Below are 18,946 nucleotides of genomic sequence, written 5' to 3' on the forward strand. Positions count from 1 at the left end.
CGATGTTGTCAAAGAAATCCCACCTAGCAACAAAGCGGAAGTGGTGTTGCCTTGTTTATTTTTTCCTCTATTTTTATTTTTGTTTTATTTATTTTTTTATGATTGAACTAACTCTGCAACGTTTTATGTAGCAACAGAGCCGAGAACCTAAATAATCGCAATAAAAATAATTAAATTCACGAGTTTAACAAAGTAAGACGGGTGTTGCCTTAAAGGGCTGTCGGAAATTTAGGCAACCATTAATGATTGGTAAGTCACTAAAAACGTTTAAAAAAAACCCTGCTAAATCAAATGGACTCGTTATATTTTCCAGCTTCGACACAAGTAACGGTGAGTTTCACAGAATAACTATTTAATTTTATTATAATTTCTAATTCCCACTCAACACAATGGTTGAGTGGGCTCGACGCTTGTTTTTTTTTTATTTTTCGATGAATCATGAACGCATCGTGTACCGTCCAACATGGCGGCCCAGCGAAGGAATTTGATGCAGAGCGTGAGTGAAAACTGAGCTATTAACCACTCTCACTAACCTGTAATGTCACTGCTGGACTACTCGTGAGGACTGCTTCCGTTTCATTTATCCCCCCTGGTCGTCGTCGTGTTTGTTTTGTTCACTTCAGCGTGTTATTTCGTGTCATTCAGTGATGCTAGTTGCTAGCTACTTTAGTTGAGCTTGTGAAGTGTTTTGCTAGCAGTTAGCTAGCGACCCCAACTTTAATCTCAAAATAATGCGATTTACTAGCGTCTAATCGCCCAGGACAGTTGGTATTACTGAGAGGAGGAGCAGGTGTTTATATGGCTGGTACTAATTTTGCAGTGTCGTGTCTTTCACACACAATGAGTGGGTTAACTCCTGTAGCTAACTTTTAAGCGATAACTAATGAAATTGATCATTTGCTGTTTCCGGGTGTTACAGTAATGTTTAACGCTGCCTGCTGCGTCCTTGTTGACACTCGTGTTCATGTCAGCATGCAGAGAAAATGTCGGTCTGTCGTCAAGGTGCAGAGTCTTCAGGCTGATCAGCTTCAGTCGCTAAGTTTTTGCACACATACAAGAAATGTTGCTCTCAAAAGAAGAGAGGTGGACATACAGCTGAAAACAGGGACAGCAAAGATGAACAGAGATAGGTAAACATAAACGGTGCTATAATGTACATGTAGGTAGGTGAACAAATGGGTGTATATAAAAACAACATACAATGTCTGTATACAAGTCAATTGTTCATGGAAGTTGTAAACAATACAACACGTGCAAAATAATGAAAAATGAATTGACATACATTATGTGTGGTTACATACAGTAGATGCAGCATGTAAACTATAATTATCTTTTTAATTATTAGAAACTATCTGAGAATACACATTATTATTACACTTAAGCATCTATTGATTATTGAGGGACATTTGTGCTTCCCCTGCTGCCCAGTTTGAAGCCAAGTAGTGTCAACCTGTTACACACACAGTTGTGGCCAGCCCAACCTAAATACAAATATAAACAAAAAACATGTAAATCTAGAGGGGATGCCCGATGTCAGCTACTTGGACAATAAACAAATTCCTCTTCAGGATATAATCAAAACGAAATGTGCTCCTACAAGCCCCAGTGAACTAAAATGTCAAACTGAAGGTGTATAGGGGCTATAAGGTTTCAAGGAGTTCCCAAATAAACACCGTTTCCTTACTGCAATGATGTGGAGCAGCCAAGAAAACACAACGGGGCCTAAACAGACCAGAGTTTCTGGCTGGCAATCTAAGAGGATGAGGTTCAGAATGAGTGTGAGAGCCACCTGGATGCCATTCGCCACCTCTTTTAAGTCTTAGCTAAAAGGGCGTCGTCACACCATGATTGGCTGGGAGGGGAATTCCCCAAGCTGTTTCCACTCCCCGTTCAGGAGTCAGTCTCCCCACCCTGAGCACAGGTGATCTGAATCTCCTGCAATTAGTCCAGAGGGATTTTGAAAATCAGCCCGAAACAAAAGAAAGACAGCAAGTCTCAAACAATGGGACTGCTACACAGTGACAGTAAAACACAAACCAAACAGTAATATAGAGCATGGTGATGCTTTTATGTAAGCCAGGGCAAACCAAGATTATTTTAAGACTTCCATATAAAGGAGAAACGTGTCAGTTCAAAGGGAAATGTGTCAAAAAGTGCACATACACCAAATGCAAAAAATACCTGGAAAGGGAGAGAATACAAGACCACCCACTCACACGGACAGTGGGGAACCAGTGAATTTGAATTTGAAGTTATTCGGGCCATGTCGAAACACAGTAGGGAACACTCAGAAAAGTTTTCAGTTTTATAAAACTACTTTATTTGATGGAATTCTGTTAAAATACTGTGAAAATCGTTGCTGGATGAATTAAGCTGACTATTTGTCTACTAGTCAAGTAGCAGTCTATTTGCTAACACTTGATTGTGTAGTTAGGAGGTTTCAGGAGAGCGATAATTAGGTTTCCACAGAAAAACAAAATGTCTCCATTGTGGTTTTAACAGTTAATCTACAAAGTACAAAGTATTTGTAAAGATGTAACATTTGTTTATGAGTTTATACTGCCATCAATTCAAATCCCAGAGTGAACTAAACTATAACACTACAGCAGAACCCCGAGCAGATTTGAATATTGTTTTCATAAGCTTGTTGGTCTGCAACAGATAATCTACACACATCACTACTTCTGCTATAATGTATAGAGAATGCAATTGTTGTACACATTTTCCTTATTCCTTTGTTTTGTTAACCTGACAGCATCAGAGCTGGACAGATGACCTGCCGCTGTGTCAGATGTGTGGGGTCGGCACTGCACCCAACTGTGTGTACGGCCCCGATGGTAAAGGAACTCAGAGCCACACCAACGAGGACGGACACCTCGGGTTCAGGTGAGACACTGCTGATGCAAAAACACTTTTTTAGCTGTGAAAGCACACAATAAGCAAAATCGGAGAAATGTGTTTAACAGGTGTCCCTTTGACTTGATTGATTTGCTTACCTAATCATGTGTATCATGCACATGCATACATTTTTTAATTCCCTTTGTTATTGAAGTAAAAATGAAGCCACATGTTTGTTTGTTTTTTTCTCCACCAATCAGAGGCGAGGATGGCTGTTTCCTGTACGGGGTTTTTAATGGTTATGACGGCAGCAGAGTGGCCAACTTCGCCTCCCAGTGTCTGACAGCTGAACTGCTGCTCGGACAGCTCAACTCCAGTCACACGGACAACGACATCCGCCGGATCCTCACACAGGTGTGTGTGTTTGTGTGTGTGTGTGTGTGTGTGTGTTGATATTACATGTTTCATGTGTTACTGATTACAGAGCAAGCAGTATAATGTAATGTGTTTATATTTTAGGAAGAGAGAGACATGATGATGTGTGTTTTCAGGCCTTGTAGCTCCATCAGTATAGTGCCTCCAATATGTCTGAAATGAACTGATGGACGAGCCAGCGAGGCCACCTAGTTTGTTGTTTTTTTTGTGGTAGCAAGGTTTCTCTCCTGGAAGGCATTCAGTGTTTCACCCAGTAAAACATACAAGGAAAACAAATAGAAATTGTTGTGTAATGAATAAATAGAGGGTTTGAGAAAGCTCAAGTTACAGACATTGTCAAACAATAAGCTGCTTTTATTTCTATAAAGCACAGAAAGCAGGAGGGGGTAACTGTAAATAATATTCAAAGGCTTATGAAAAACAAGCTGGAAGTCCTGTTTCTGCTGAAGTCAGTTGAAATGATCAAACCTCATGAGAGATATAACATCCCACAATATTGCAGCTTGCACATCTGATACGATCTGTGTTTGCAGGCCTTGTAGCTCCATCAATACAGTGCTTCCAATATGACTCCTGTCAAACCACAGGGTACGCACAAGCTTAACTGATGGACAGGCCAGTGAGGTCACCTAGTTTATTATTTTCGTGGGATATCAAGGTTTCTTCTCAAAAAGCCTTTTCTTTATAGCTTTAGTTGGTACAGCAGAGGAAAGAAAAGCATTTAATAAGTATGTATGATGAGAACCTAATGGGTTTATGATACGAAAACGGGGACACGGTCATTCTAACACGAATCATTCTCAGCATATGTCCTACTTTATATTTATGCACACACTACCTGTACGCCTAACGAGCATCTACTCAAACTCTTCTGCATCTGGCAGGTGCAGGAGTTTGTTTTCCGTGCTGATTTCATGCTCACTAGTGCTGTAAACACAGAAACCGTGTTGTATGATATCTAAGGAAGTTAGTTAGAAAATATATCTTGTCTGTGTATTTTCAAATTTGCATTGAATGCAGCTAAAAAAACAATGGATGCGGTAGTGGTGCATGGTGCAGTAGTTCTTGTAGGTTTTTTAACCTTTTAATCTTGTACTTGGCATCGATGTACTTATATAAACTGGACGCTGTGTCATCCAGATACATGTTGTTGTGGTTGCAGGCCTTCGACGTGGTGGAGAAGAGCTACTTTGAGACGATAGATGATGCTCTGGCTGAGAAAGCTCACCTGTCCAACTACCTCCTACCACACAATGAGGTATACACACACACACATACACATACACACATACACACACACTGCAAAGCATATTGACAGATTAAGCTGAAAATTGAGAAGAGGAGTTCTCTGTTGGTTTCCATAGCAACCGCAGATTTGGGCATTAGTGTGAGCTAATGCCCAGCCATTGGAGAATGAGCTTGTTATGTTCTAATTGGGCTCATCAGCCTGTTTCATTAGATAAGCTGGTCTCTGTTTCCCTCCTCTGGATCCAACTCTCCCTGCTCCTCTGCCTCCACATCCCCCCCCCTCTCCATCTTCTTCTCTTTGTGCCATATCTCCTCCCTTTTTTTCAATCTTTACTTCACAAAATGTTACATTGCGTGCTAATATTATTGCCGGTGTGGGTGTTTTTGTAAGATGATGTTAGTCACTTTTTAGTGCTTGAGATGGTTGATGAAGAACATCGAGTCCTAATCTCATTTTCTCTGTTCTCACACTTTGTCTTGTTTGCTTATCTGACTCTCATGCTCACTATCTCCTGTGTTCTTACTCGTCTCTCATCCCTTCATCTCACCTCCTGCCTGTTTTCTTTTTTCCTCCTCCACTGCTCCTCCCCGTCCTCTCGCCTCTCCTCTCGTCTCATGTCTCTTCCTCAATGCTCTTTTATTTCTCACCTCCTCTTTGATCATTTGTCTCATTTCATCCTTTTCTCCTTCAATCTGCCTACTCCAACTGTTACTTTCTTCGTTTCCCTCCTGTTCCTGCCACATTTTCTTTACTTATCTTTCTCTGTCTTCCTCATCTCCTTCCCGACTGGTCAGAATGTGTCATTCCACCATTCATCTCAGAACCAGAAGGTTCAGGAGCGTCTCAAGGAGCTGGAGCAGGAGGTGTCGGGAGGAGCTATGGCTGTGGTGGCACTGATCCTCAACAACAAGCTCTATATCGCCAATGTTGGTATGGACACACACACACACACACACACACACACACACACACACACACACACACACATCAACACAGGCTAAAGTTGTCCTGATGCACAACGTCTGACTTAAGAATCTGCTTTACACCAGTAGATGTCAGGCTTAAACAGGTCTTGGTTTAGGGCTGGTCACTCTTTAAAAAAAAACCCAGTCAGACACAATTTTATTGGACTGATTAAGTGGTGTTCACAGAAAGCAGATAGGGTCTGGGAAATTAAGAAATCATGTAGGCCATTTCCACTGCAAGAGCTCTCCCGGGGGACCAAGAAGCTTTTTCAGCTGTGTCATGGCGAGAGACATTTAATCGCAACTGGCGCTGAAAAATTCTTAAAACTCCAAATCTGAGATTTAATTTTCTGACACAGAGATGTTGAAAGTGGTGTGACCAAGGCCTCAAATGCAGCAAAGTGTCACATGACCTCATCTGGCTCATAAAAAAACAGAGGTGCTGCCAAACACCCATTTTCAGCCAGGCAAACCCAGTTATGAAGTCTTCTGTCTCTCTCATGCTCCTCTTGCGTCTCTACCCAGAGGACACAGGCGCTATTTTTAGTAGCATGTAAGCTAATGCCGGATGCACAGCATCAGTTGCAGACAGGGCATGGAAGGGCTGAGTTTGGGTTGGGCAGGTATTCCTCTTGCTTATTTCACATCCAGATGCATTAAGTATCAGTCGTCGAGTTAAGCTTTTTATCCTATTTTCTAATTTGATTTCTCAACTTTTAGTTTCTGTGCAGTCATGATTATTGTTGATGTATAATTATGTTGTATAGATCAGGACAAGGTCAACAGCAGCTACAAAACAGTGCTATTTATGCTGTTAGGGATTCAGTGGCCTGCTCAAGGGCAAATGGCAGGATCATTCGGTAAGATCATGTATGGAGGCCACTAATCCATATTTACCATTTGTTCGCAGTTGGTCGACAAGACGATGAAAGTTGCTACATTGGCTAGTCGGCACCATAAATACAAATTGGTTAAACTTATTATTAATTTTTAAACTCCATATTGACATATTTTGCAGTGAAATGTTCTGCAAGTCAAATGTTGCTTCATAAAAAATTAGCCTCCGTCAATAATGTTGACGACGCTGGTTAACTGTTGCATGTAAGATGTTATGCAATATGTTTTCAGACAAAGTTTAACCTTGTAGAAAATTGTGCACAACTTGTGTGTTTTCTTACTTTTAGACTAGTTGAATAGTTTAAGTTTTTCCATTTAAACATCGGGGTAAATTGGTCATTAGGAAATCCCCTAGTCATTTGCTCTTACTCACCCAAAGCACACATATAGATACAGATCTTATCAACCATAGGGTTGCAAAGTTTCTGACATTATCAGGTTGTTTTGATAGAAATTACCAAAAAAGAAATGCTGTTTCACCGTAGTTTTGAAATACCTAAAATCAGCAGGTCCGTCGTAGAAAAGATGGAATGCCCCACCAGCAAAATGTGTGTTTTACACACTGTGCAGAGAGTTTATTTCTTCAGAGAACCAGAAGATTGTTCCCTCAGGTTGTGTTTTCTGTGGCCTTCAGACCGATGTTGGAATCACACTCTCTTCATTGGAAACATATCCACAATGTCGGTCATTGTTTTTGAATCTTTGGTGCCAAATCAGGCTCCTGCAGCCAAGAGCCGCAGGGGCAGTAGCATGATACTAGTCCTGAGTGTGTGAGTTTAAATGTGTGTGTTTGTGTGAACTGATTCCCACCTGACTCCTTAAGCCACAGAGCGGAAAATAAGCATTTTTCATTTATATTTTACTACGCCAATCAGCAAGCCATTTTAGATCCTTAACTGTGAGAAAATTCAAAGAACACTGTGGGAGTCATGCACACGCATATGCACACGCACACGCTGCCCCTGAGGAGCCAAAGGCACTCCTTAGAAGTATTTTTCTTCAAGAATCAAAGTTAATCATAAAGTACGAGACCCCCAGCTGCTGTAAAAGAGGCCTGTTTCATGTAACTGGACACTGTAGCTATTATAACTGCCACTTGGTTTAATCATTAATCAGGGCTGTGAATCTTATTTTACTTATTAAAAGTAGCTGGTAATGAGTGTAAGTCGATCTTTTAGATGTTTTTCTCTTTTTGCTTACATCTTATATTCTTTAGCAGGCAAAGGCAAAGAGCCCCCTCACCCTCTCTCTTGGATTTCCTTTTCTTTTGTCCTCAAGGACATGGCACAGAGCAGAAAAATGGGGGGGTGTAGTAATTAGTAGCGAGTAGAAAGGAGGACTGTCTCCCCACTGGCCCGTTGTGCGAGGGTCGAGAGTTCAAAGTTGACAGAACATGAATCCCAGGGAGGTTTAAACATAAGAGTAAGTGTGCTCTGAAAAGCTCTTCCAGCTGTGCGTTGATGTGAAATAAATTTGACAGTTAAGGTCGTATGACCCATAATTTGATATGCTGGGAGTGTGTGTGTGGGGGCGACTGCCAAGGGTACATGAACATACGACAGGCCCGGTTGGCCGTTCTTTTCAGATATGTAGCAATTGCAGCTTTGTATATAAGAACATGTGGATTATCACCAGGGTTAACAAGAGAGTATATTGTTACCAATAGACTATTACGACACTACGAAAGCAATGTGTCCTGTCAGCGCTGACTGATTAACACACAGAGTCACAGGGGCTGAAGCCCAGGGCCCCACAGCGAGGACAGATAGAGGCACATGGGCCCCTGTCTGCAATTTCAGGATAATGGTGCTGATTGGATGTCCTTGTCTGCAGATTAGACGAGCAGCTGCTCCAGGGAGCCAGATGCAAAACTGTGTGTATGCACAAAGACGGAAATATGCATACGGATTCTGTTCGTCAGTTTTATAAAGCTGTGCCTTCGCCCAGTTCTTTTATAAATCCCTATCATTGTGGAAACAGGCGCACACACACAAGCTTCATTTCCACTTTAACAATTATTCATAAATGGTTGATGATGATGTAGAAATGCCCTCAAGCATCGGTTTGTCTAGCAAAACTTGCGTTCGCTCCGACGCTCATTAAATTTGTCAATGACAAGAAAAACAACACATGCTTGTGTTTCATCAGCAAGGTCCTCCAACAGTATCAGCTAGTGTTACACACGGCTGAGGCTATTACAGCACTTGTACCTGTAAACCATCACCGCTGTAATATCTCAGTCATCTTCATTAAACGTCAGAAGATGATCAATGATTAATTGATGGAGCTTGTATTAGAACAGACTTAACTAAGTCACGCTTCACACTCAGAGCTAGTATCATGCTACTGCCCCTGCAGCTCTTGTCTGCAGGAGCCTGAATTGGCAACAAGGATTCAAAAACAATGACCGACTTTGTAGGTATGTTTCCAATGAAGACGGTCCAACATCTGTCTGAAGGCCACAGAAAACACAACCTGTGGGAACAATCTTCTGGTTCTCTGAAGAAATAAACTCTTTGCACAGTGTGTAAAACACACGTTTTAAAGGCGTTTGTGGGGCATTCCAGGTTTTCTACGACGGACCTGCTGATTTTAGGTATTTCAAAAGTATGGCCAAACAGCATTTCTTTTTTGGTAATTTCGATCAAAATAATCTGATCATGTCAGAAACTTTGCAACCCTTCTTATGATAGACAAGATCTGTATCTAAGTGTGTGCATTTGTGTGAGTAAGAGCAAATGACTCGGGGATTTCCTAATGACCAATTTACCGATCTACCTGACCGATAAACGGAAAAACTATTCATCTTGTGTAAAAGTAAGAAAACACTCTCAAATGTCAAAGTTGTGCACAATTTAATCTACATGATTAAACTTTGACTGAAATAATATTGCATAACATCTTACAAGCAACAGTTAACCAGCGTCGTCAACATTAGCGATGGACCGAGAAGACGGAGATAGTGACGCACCTCTGAGTGACATTTTAAAACACCCAGAGAAATTGGCAAACAAAGTTTTCCCCTGAGGTTATGTCTCACTTTATTTTCATGGCCACTTCATAGTTTCACCCACACCTTTTCTAGAAAAACATGTGTACACCTGCTCTGAAGTATGTGTCAGATACGTACATTCTCCCTTTATGAATAACAGTTTATGTATGGGGAAAAGGCGTACACACAATTTTTGTGCGCACACATCATTTATACATCTAGCGCTCCTGAACTTGCTTTGTGGGTGGAGGTCGCCCCACGTCAAGCTCCCCAATCAGCTCATGTGTCAGCAACTGGCGTCATCTTCAAAGAACCACACTATTTCCACTGATTCATTGGTGTAGGTTTGGGTCTGTGAGTCACCTCAGAGCGGCATCAGCGCATTTTTGTCTCCGCATCATTAATGTGTGAAAAAATGAGTCAGCAAAATATCTCGTCCTCAAAAAAAGACAGTCAAATTGAATGAAAGCCTCTTTGTGAATCCTTTTGTGTGCGTTCGTCTGGGATTCCAGGTACCAACCGGGCACTGCTGTGCAAGTCCAGCAGCGACGGCCAGAACCAGGTTCTCCAGATCGGACGGCCCCACAGCACCGACAACGACGAAGAGCTGCAGAGACTGGCTGCACTGGGTGAGACACACAGAAGGACAGAAACATACAAAGATTACAGAATACATCACAGATACACAGACCGTCTGACCAGAGATTTATTTCCCTTATTTTTAGTAGTTTAAGAATATTTTTCTATTAATCTTTTATTTTAGCCAAAGATTTCACTTTAACACTGACTATCTAACTTCTGCTGCCAGTTGTCTCCGAGTCAAAATCATGATAATGTAGTTTGATGACATGAAGTAGCGTCGGCTCATGCTAGTTGTTATCTTCATTGTAAACAGCCATAAAAATCTACCGGACATGAGTCGGGCAGAAATGTTCACGAATGTGCTAATGTTTTAAAGTTTTATTTAGGTCACGTTTAGTCACATTCGCCTACTTCCTTCCTCATTCTCTGATATATCATCTTATGTGTCCTGTTTCACAATTGACAGGTAACCAAATGAAACACACTGTTACCTTGAATAAAACTACCTTGAATAGTTCACTGGGTTTGAACATTGTTGGAAACATTTAGGATAACATAAGTACACAACACAACAAAAAACATAATAAAGATCTAGTCATTTTTAGACATTTTAATACGGAAGCGTTACATATTATACATTTAAGATGCCAAGATGTCAAACATTTGATGGTTCCGCTTCTTAAATGTAAAGATTAGCTGCCTTGTCTTTGGGTTTTGGACTGTTGGTTGGACTAAAGGAGCAATTTGAAGACGTCACTTTAGGCTCTGGGAAATTGTGATGAGCACTTTTCACATTTTTGTGACATTTTATGGACTAAACGACAAATAAAAATAATCAGCATAATCAGTAATGACAGTAATCATTCGCTGCAGCCTTAATTTTGAGTCAACCACGCCCCAGGACCTACTGAGATGAATATTTAAAATAATCTGGTTGACATCCTATTTGACCAACTTTAGAAGCAGTGCTGCCTCCTTCAACTACTGCAGCTCTTCTGACTTTGCTGTTGCCTTTTTCTGGGAATTAACAAGGCAAGAATGAATTACGAGACGGGAATTAATCCTAACAAACACAAACTCCTCGCTGATCAAAATAAGAATGATAATTAAGATTAAGTTTTAATTTTGTTTGTCGATTTGAATATTCAGTCAGATAAATCTGAATTTCTTAAAGTCAGTTTGATTTTAACTGTAGAGAAAAGCTTTTGAGATTTAGTTTTACCTTTTTAATTCAGTGAAAAGTCTTGGTTGCACTGGTATAGAGGGAAATCTGTAGCATATGTACATTCAGACATATAACATTTCATTCATTGCATTCTGAACAGGATATAAAGGCGGACATAGACGGCCATTAGCGAACACTAGCTGGCATAGAGACACACTTAGAGCCATCTATCCGTGGTGGACAGCCAGGCTAATGGTCCAGTAACGAGGGTCGTGTTTGTAACAGGAAATACATACGTTGTGATTAGCTTTTGCAGAAGATGCATTAGGTGAAGCCTGGCACCTGTAATGAATATAATGGTGAATAAGCTGCATTGTTTCCCAGCATTTCACACTATTAGAAGAGGGGGGCAGACCTCTCTGTCTCTCTTTGTCCTCTCGCTCTGTCTCTCTGCCTTCTGTTTGGAGTCACATAATTATTCTGTTGTTCCGGCTCTTCTCTGAGCGATTTAAATGAAATGGCAGTCATTCCATTAACCCAGCTGAAGGTGACCTCTCCCCCTTATACTTTCATCCACCCCCAAACACACACACATCCCCCCGTCTGCTCCTTCCTCCCACCCCCATCTCCTGCTTCTACTTATTGCTTTATCCTCTTCTTTCCCCAATACTAAACCTCCTGCTCCTCTCCCCCACTGCCTATCATTATTCTGCAGTCCTCAAACTGATCTCCAGTCCGTCCTAACTTTCAGACTCTTGCTGTCTTTAATGTTTTCCTCTCCTCTCCTGCCCTTTTTTACACAGGTGTGGATTCAGCTCGTGTCAGGCAGGCTGGGCAGATTGCTGGTCAGAGCAGCACCAGGAGGCTCGGAGACTACCGGGTCAAGTTCAACTACAATGAAATCGACTTGCTCAGGTGAAGTCACAATACGCCAACCACGTCATATACACACGTTGTACATACCATTCATTGTTTTTGTATTTATTAGGGATGCACCGATCAATATTGTCAAGAATAAAGCCGTCATATCCACATTACTGATGATTATTGATCAAAACTCTTGTGTTAAAATCTGATACTGCCCAGCCGTAGTGGTAATGTGTGTTTGGCACAATGTTGCCATGGTAGAGGGCTCAGTGGTCGATGACCATCAGCCATCATCAACACATTATTTCATCTTTTTTTTTTGTTTGTTTGTTTTGTGGTGGTTTTTGATAAATTTAGACATTTTGGAAAACATGATTATTTTCGTTCTTGCCATTAGAAAAGAAGATTGACACCACTCTCATGTCTGTGTGATGAGTATGGAGCTGTAGCCAGGAGACAATTAGCGTAACAAAAAGACTGGAAGCAGGAAGGAAACAGCTAGCCTGGCTCTGTCCAAAGGCAACAGAGCCTTTCTGCCAGCACCTCCAAAATTTGACTAGCTAACATGTCATATTACATTTGTTTAATCCAAACACGAACAGAAATCTAAAAACAAGTTTTGGTTTTTAGCAGGAGTTACAGTATGTGTTGGAACTGTGTTGGTCGATAAGTGACCATGATGACCAAGACTCCTGTCACTGTTTTTGCTTTTGAATGGTAAGGACGAGTTAATTAGTATATTTAAGATTAGCCTGTGGGCAGATTTTTTTTTAAACTTTGGACAGAGCTCAGCTAGCTGTTTAACCCCCTGTCCAGTCTATGGACAATCCAGTTGAGCAAAGCTAAGGCCTCTGCCAATCAGAAATCAATTCCTATTTTGTGTACAGACAGGAAAGAGCTTCTTTGTTTACCTCTCAGCAAAAAAAAAGCAAATTAGCGTACTTTCCCTCGTCAAACTTTTCTGTTAAAATGCTTAATTAGCTGCCACAGTTCCACTTGACTTACAGTTCTTAAAGTAGACTCAGTTCCTGACATGTAGCTGTGTGTGTGTGTGTGTGTGTGTGTGTGTGTGTGTGTGTGTGTGTGTGTGTGTGTGTGTGTGTGCACTCAGCACTACCTGGACAGTGGAGGCTCTGTCTCCATTTTTACAGTCTTTATTATCAGATCTGACTCCGTTTCAACCTCTCTTTTTGCCCCGGCCGAGCCTCTCGAAATTCCACGATCCAGGGGCCCCCTCTCTCACACTTCTCATTTCCTCTTCCTGTCTGCAGTCCAGGCCAAGCGAATCAGGCTCAGATATCTACGAGCCATTCCAATTATGATCCTCAATAAAACACACAATAGAATCTTTATAGAATTTCCTCCGCGGTGCCATCAAAGAGAGTGCAGGAAATTTGATGTGGATAAGGTGTAAGCGATTTGTTGGATCTATGAGATTAGATGGGTTTATTGTATTTAGTTCAGGTGCACTCGTGTCTCTCTTTCTCTCTCAGTTCCTCCCTCTTTCCACTTCTTCTCTCTCCTCCAGTCGCTTCCTCGTTTCTCTCTCTTTGACATCAATTTATCTACTAACATATCCATTCATCCTCCTCCACCATCAGCGCGGCAAAGACGAGGCCAGTCATTGCAGAACCAGAGATTCACGGCAGCCAGTCTTTGGACAGCGTGACGGGCTTCTTGTTGCTGATGTCAGAAGGTCTCATCAACGCCCTTGAATCCGCCCACGGCCCCGAACAGGCCAATCAGGTTAGAGGGTTCAACCTGTTAGACAGTTTCAACCACTGTCCCACTGCTTGTTTTGCTGGTGTCTTTTTATAATCTCTACATAAATGTTTCTCCTCCTTCTTTTGCAAACCACCTACTCAAAACCACACATTTTATATCTTTGTCTTTTCCAATTCCTTCCTGTCCTGTTCCTCGCTTCCTTCTTATGCCTCTGCTTTTCATCCTTTCCACTGATATCATCTTTCTGTTTCTATTCTTTGCCCCTTCTTGAACTCCGAGGCCTGTTTTTCTCGAACACTTTTGGTCCCAGTGTCCATTGCTGTTTTCTTTCGCTCACTTATCGTATGTAATTTTATTATCTTATTGGGCCTCTTGTTCTTCTGTCTTCTTTTCTAACTTTCTCTTCTTTCTTTTCAACTTCTTTAGTTCTTGAATTCTAACAACAATAAGAAAGGATAAGGTAATCCGTTATTGATTTTCCCAGAGGGGAAATTCTGGTTTTACAGAACTTACAACTTAAAACAATAAATATTTAAAAAGAGTATAAATTAAAAATAAGAATAGAGTGAGATAGAAACTACACAAAGCAATTAAACTCAGAATTACAATAACTATTAGGCAATAGCAGTACACAGAGGGCCCACAACTGGTATTATACTTGAGCTAATAGTGCAGTACCTTAATAAAGTGACATAGGGATGAGATTAGTGCAGCAAAGTCAGCAAAATATCGTTTATGTAAAATTAATACGATACCATCAGCTGTAACAGTGTACACCAGAATATTATGATCATAAATGGAGAAAATACGCAGAAAGTCTCTAGGAGGCTCCATCTCGTAAATCTTGCAATCTTTCTTTCTCTGATCCTCTGCGGTCCATCGTAGGAAATCGTTGCCATGGTAGCGGCAGAGCTGGCCCAGCAGACCACTCTGGAGGCGGCGGCTCAGTCGGTGGTGGACCGCGTCAAACGGCTGCACCACGACGTCTACGTATCGGGCCGTCAGAGGGCCACCTTCTGCTCTCGGCACGAAGACATGACCCTGCTCATCCGCACGCTCAACTACGCGCTGGCTGATGGAGCGCTCACGCCAACACAAGGTAGGAAGGTGCATTCTGGGATTGTGCTATGCTTCACAGACCTTCGCCTGTAGCCAATGTTCCACACCAGCGACGCCAACAGTTTTCCTCATTTAAAACTTTAACATTAAAAGTTTTAGCAGCATGTCGAAATTGTCGAAAGACTGTTTTTTTTACATTAGGATGTAAGAACCTTAGAAATAGTTATCATATCAATAATTTAAGATCATCAGCTTTATAGTTTTGAATCAGCACCGCCAGTATTTGGATTATATTTTGAAGTAGCTCGGAAAAATATGGTGTGCCAAAGTTAGCAGTTCTACGGCTGTTGTTTCAGTAAGTCAGATAATGAATCATCATTTATAAATACAAGTATGAGAATGTTAATGCTGGATTTGGATTATATTGAATTCTTATGGTTTCTCAGATATGGATTAACACTAGTCCCACACTGAAAACTAACGCCAGCAGATAGCTGCACTTCAAAAGAAATCTTGAAATAATACTGGGTTTATCCACACCTGAGCAGCCAGCTTTCACAAAAAGAAATCAAAAGATTTTGAGAGGTGCAGTCAAGAATACCACATAGAGCCAAAATAACAAAGTCCAGGCTGAAGAAAATCCAATTTTCTCCCGGTTCCCAAGCTGCCCATTTTATGCTGAGGCTGCGCTTAGTTGTACTTTGTTTTTCTTGATAATAGTACTTGTGACAAGTCTGAAAAACAACACCGGTGTACCTCAGACATCTTCATTTAAAAACAATCGAACAGCAGCCTCTAACTTGTTGCGAGGTAAGCGGCTCCGAGATGAGCAGGATTTATAATTTAATGTGATTTTTAACACGTGTATGTCCTCTGCCCGTGTTTCAGGTGGACGCATCTACCCTGTGTCAGTGCCCTACTCCAACAGCCAGAGCACCAGTAAAACCAGTGTCACCCTCTCACTGGTCATGCCCTCGCAAGGCACCCTCACCAATGGAACCAACACTGCCTCCACCTTGGAGGAAGGCACCCCCACTCCTGGGTAAGCTCGGTTTGTGTCTTGTCCCTGCTTTATTTTCACTCCTGGTTCTCTCCTGCTGTGTATGCTCTAAACTTGCTTCATTTTTGCTTTTTGTCACACTTCTGCTTGATTTTAACTCCCTTGTCCCACTGCTGTGGTGTTCACTCCAGTGAGCTTTATTCTGACTCTGTTTTAGATAAGCAAGATTTTCAACTCCCTCGTCCCTCGCTTGTTTTATTTATCTTAGGTAAGCTTGATTTTCACTCCGCTGCTATGCTTATTTATGTGTAAGCATGGTTTTCACTTCCCCGTCGTTCACCGCTGGGTGTCCGTCGATCATGCAGGGGTCCCTTTCACTGACTGGAAAGGGAAGACTGATCAAGTACAGCTGGAAAAATATGCTATTATTCAGCTTTCCCATTAGCAAACAGTGCACGTCATGTACTGTAATTTAACCATATAAATGCAATTAAATCAGGGCGTTTTTTTTTCTTAGTGTACAGAAACAAATTACACAGAACACAGTAATGTCCAGGAAGTCCAGTCGAAGTATCAGATTATTGTGTTTAAAGGACTTTCAGACACCAAAACACTGCGTGGTTTTTAATTCTCACGACAGGAATTTACATCTCTGGAAAATAATCATATTTTTCGTTCACATAATGGACCCTTTTTTGGAAGAGCCACGAAATAATGAATTAAAAAATGCACTACTTTGGCTCTCGATGTAGCCGCCCGTCTGTCTGTAGTCGCTCGATGTCCTGCCAAAAGCTCTATCTCATTGGTTAGACGTCACGAGTAATGGCCTATCAACACTGAAGGGCTACTGTGTCGCAGAGACTGGAGCTGCTCTGGTAAGCAAGTGGAGCTGCGTGTTGAAGGGAAGGCAGCAGATGTTGCCAAAGTTGGTATAAGCAATCTTACGATCTATTTCTATGATGACAAGCATGACTAGTTTCCCAGTTACTCCACTGAAAATGCCCCAAATCACAGCCAACGGGATTTCACTTACAACATGGGGAATTACATAACTACTTCAATCCTTAAACTACTTTACTGTTACTCTGAAAAGTAATGGCGGCAGTAAAACTGTATTTAACTCTATTGCAGGTTAAATTTCAGAATTAATCTGCGAATAACAGATCAACTACATCCTGTTACACCGCTACAATAAAGCACGCTAGTTTAGATTATATCTCGTTTATATCACACGTGAATCACTGACAACTTCCATCAGCATGTTTGGAAATGGGCCGTCAGTCAGTGAGGTTACCAGCATGAAACCACCTGTAGTGAATATGAGTGAACATGAGGAGCACTCAGGCGAGGCACTTTTCTCTCTCCAGTTTTGCCTTTTGCTCGCTCGTCCGCAGGGATTGCTTCTCCATCTTCCTGTCACTCACTGTCTGACTCACATCTATATTTCTCTTCCTCATTGGCCCCCGACTCGCCAATATCCATCCTGTGTCCTACACTCTGTCCTTGCCTCTCCTTTTTCCGCTCCTCTAGCACGTTCCACCCCGCTACCTGCCAAACTTCTGTCGACATCCTGCAGCCCATAATTGAACTCCCTTTTTCCCCTCTCTACCCCCTCTCTCCTCTTCCTCCTCTGCCCCTGTCTACCTCCCTCTTCTCCTTGTCCAACACCCCTCCTCCTCCCCGTCCTCTCCCTCTTTCCACCTCTCTCCTTTGTCTCTCCACCCCCTACGTGGACCCCTTCCTCTCCTCTGTCGGCCCCACATCTTCCTCCTCTATTCCCACCCTTATACCCGTCTCCTCTTCTTTCTCGACCCACCCCAACCAACCACCTGTCTCCTCCTCCCTCTTCTATTCCTCCGCTCTCCCCAGCAGTCAGAGCCCGACGGCCACCCTCCAGTCCACCAACACCCAGACACAGAGCTCCAGCTCCAGCTCGGGAGATGGAAGCCTGTTCCGCCAGAGGGGCAGCCAGGCAGCTCAGCCAGACGAGACGGGCCGGGTCCCGCCTTACGTGGACTTCAGTCAATTTTACCGCCTTTGGGGAAGCGACCACAGCGACGGCCAGAGCACCCAGGGAGGACTGGGACCCCAGTGAGGCCCACGAGGAGGGGTGCTTGGTGCCAGTTGGAAAGGGACAGACTGGGTTTTGTTGGCAGGGGAGGCACATGGATTGAAAGGGACACGATTTTATGAGGTGGTTGGGATGACCGATAAAATGCTATTAATGTATCATAACTAAAAAATAAGTGACCTAAAGGTGCATGGAGACGCATGGTGACTGGGGTGAAAAGACAGCGGGCAAAGAATAACCCGGACACAGTGGAAATACGGTGTCACTGCACACCACAAAGTCACGTCTGCTCTTCTGTAATAGATGCTGGTCATGAGTGATTGTGAATATATGTAATCCAGATTGTAGCCGTTATTGTCAACATGTATCTGCAAACAGGAATCTCATAGACTTGAGGGGTTTGTGGAGTTGAGAATGAGTACATACAGTAAGGCCTTAAAAATGAAATGAATGGATGTGTTTGGAACTAACTTTTTTTATTTGTAATGAAATTATATCTCCAAATGAATCAATACACTTTCTTCTTTTCTATTCTCATTAGCACTTAAATTCATCTCCTGCCTGAAATAATTCTTTTGGCTCGATTTTCACCGGACAAGACCCAAAGAATGACTCATGTCGGTTGGCATGGTGACACCTGTGGTGACAGGTGGTCACATAAAAGGTATTTTAATAATACAGAGTTTCATTTTAATGACACGGGAGGTTTTTGTGCCTGTGGAGGAGGCAGCGAAGCACTCAGACAGTTATTCATCTGAAGAAGAGGAATTCGTCTGTACGGCTTCACATCCAAAACAAACCACTTCTTCTAGTTAAAAGTGAACGAACATTTGGTTTTAATTAGAGGATGAGTAAACAGCAGTGTTTCTCATGGAAGGAATTTGAGCCACAAATGAATTGTGTTTTCTTAAAAAAAAATATGCATGCAGACTTTCCTGTGCATGCATGGTTAATTTTTCTGTAGTTGGAAACTGAAACGAGCGTGTAGAGAAGCACGGTACTGAATGCTGTCAGATTGCAGTTCTCTCCCTACAACATATGGACGTGTTATGATCAAAAACTAGGGAGTCAACAACTTGTTGACAATCGCCCAGCACAGAT

General features: G+C 42.1%; 1 protein-coding gene across 2 annotated transcripts; it reads left to right on the top strand.

Annotated features, from left to right (window-relative positions):
* The first annotated feature begins 460 nt into the window (after window positions 1-460).
* Window positions 461-18,357, top strand: tab1 (TGF-beta activated kinase 1/MAP3K7 binding protein 1). Of its 2 annotated transcripts, none has more exons than XM_073474513.1 (11): window positions 461-496; window positions 2,756-2,886; window positions 3,099-3,252; window positions 4,436-4,531; window positions 5,317-5,452; window positions 9,889-10,005; window positions 11,927-12,038; window positions 13,592-13,736; window positions 14,601-14,814; window positions 15,663-15,816; window positions 17,644-18,357. In XM_073474513.1, exons 1-11 carry the CDS (start codon window positions 464-466, stop codon window positions 17,867-17,869), a joined length of 1,518 nt encoding a protein of 505 aa, XP_073330614.1. In that variant the 5' UTR covers window positions 461-463; the 3' UTR covers window positions 17,870-18,357. The 2 variants fall into 2 exon arrangements, with proteins under 2 accessions (XP_073330614.1, XP_073330608.1); XM_073474507.1 differs by having other exon boundaries at window positions 17,647-17,961.
* The last annotated feature ends 589 nt before the right edge of the window (window positions 18,358-18,946 follow it).

This window comes from Pagrus major, chromosome 1, assembly GCF_040436345.1.
Source record: "Pagrus major chromosome 1, Pma_NU_1.0".
In the NCBI taxonomy this organism is placed as follows: domain Eukaryota; kingdom Metazoa; phylum Chordata; class Actinopteri; order Spariformes; family Sparidae; genus Pagrus; species Pagrus major.

Coding starts and splice junctions, on each gene's coding strand:
- tab1 (XM_073474513.1), top strand. CDS start 464: ATGGCGGCCCAGCGAAGGAATTTGATGCAGAGC. Junction 4,532..5,316: donor ACCTCCTACCACACAATGAG/GTATACACACAC, acceptor CCGACTGGTCAG/AATGTGTCATTCCACCATTC. Junction 14,815..15,662: donor AGCGCTCACGCCAACACAAG/GTAGGAAGGTGC, acceptor CCCGTGTTTCAG/GTGGACGCATCTACCCTGTG.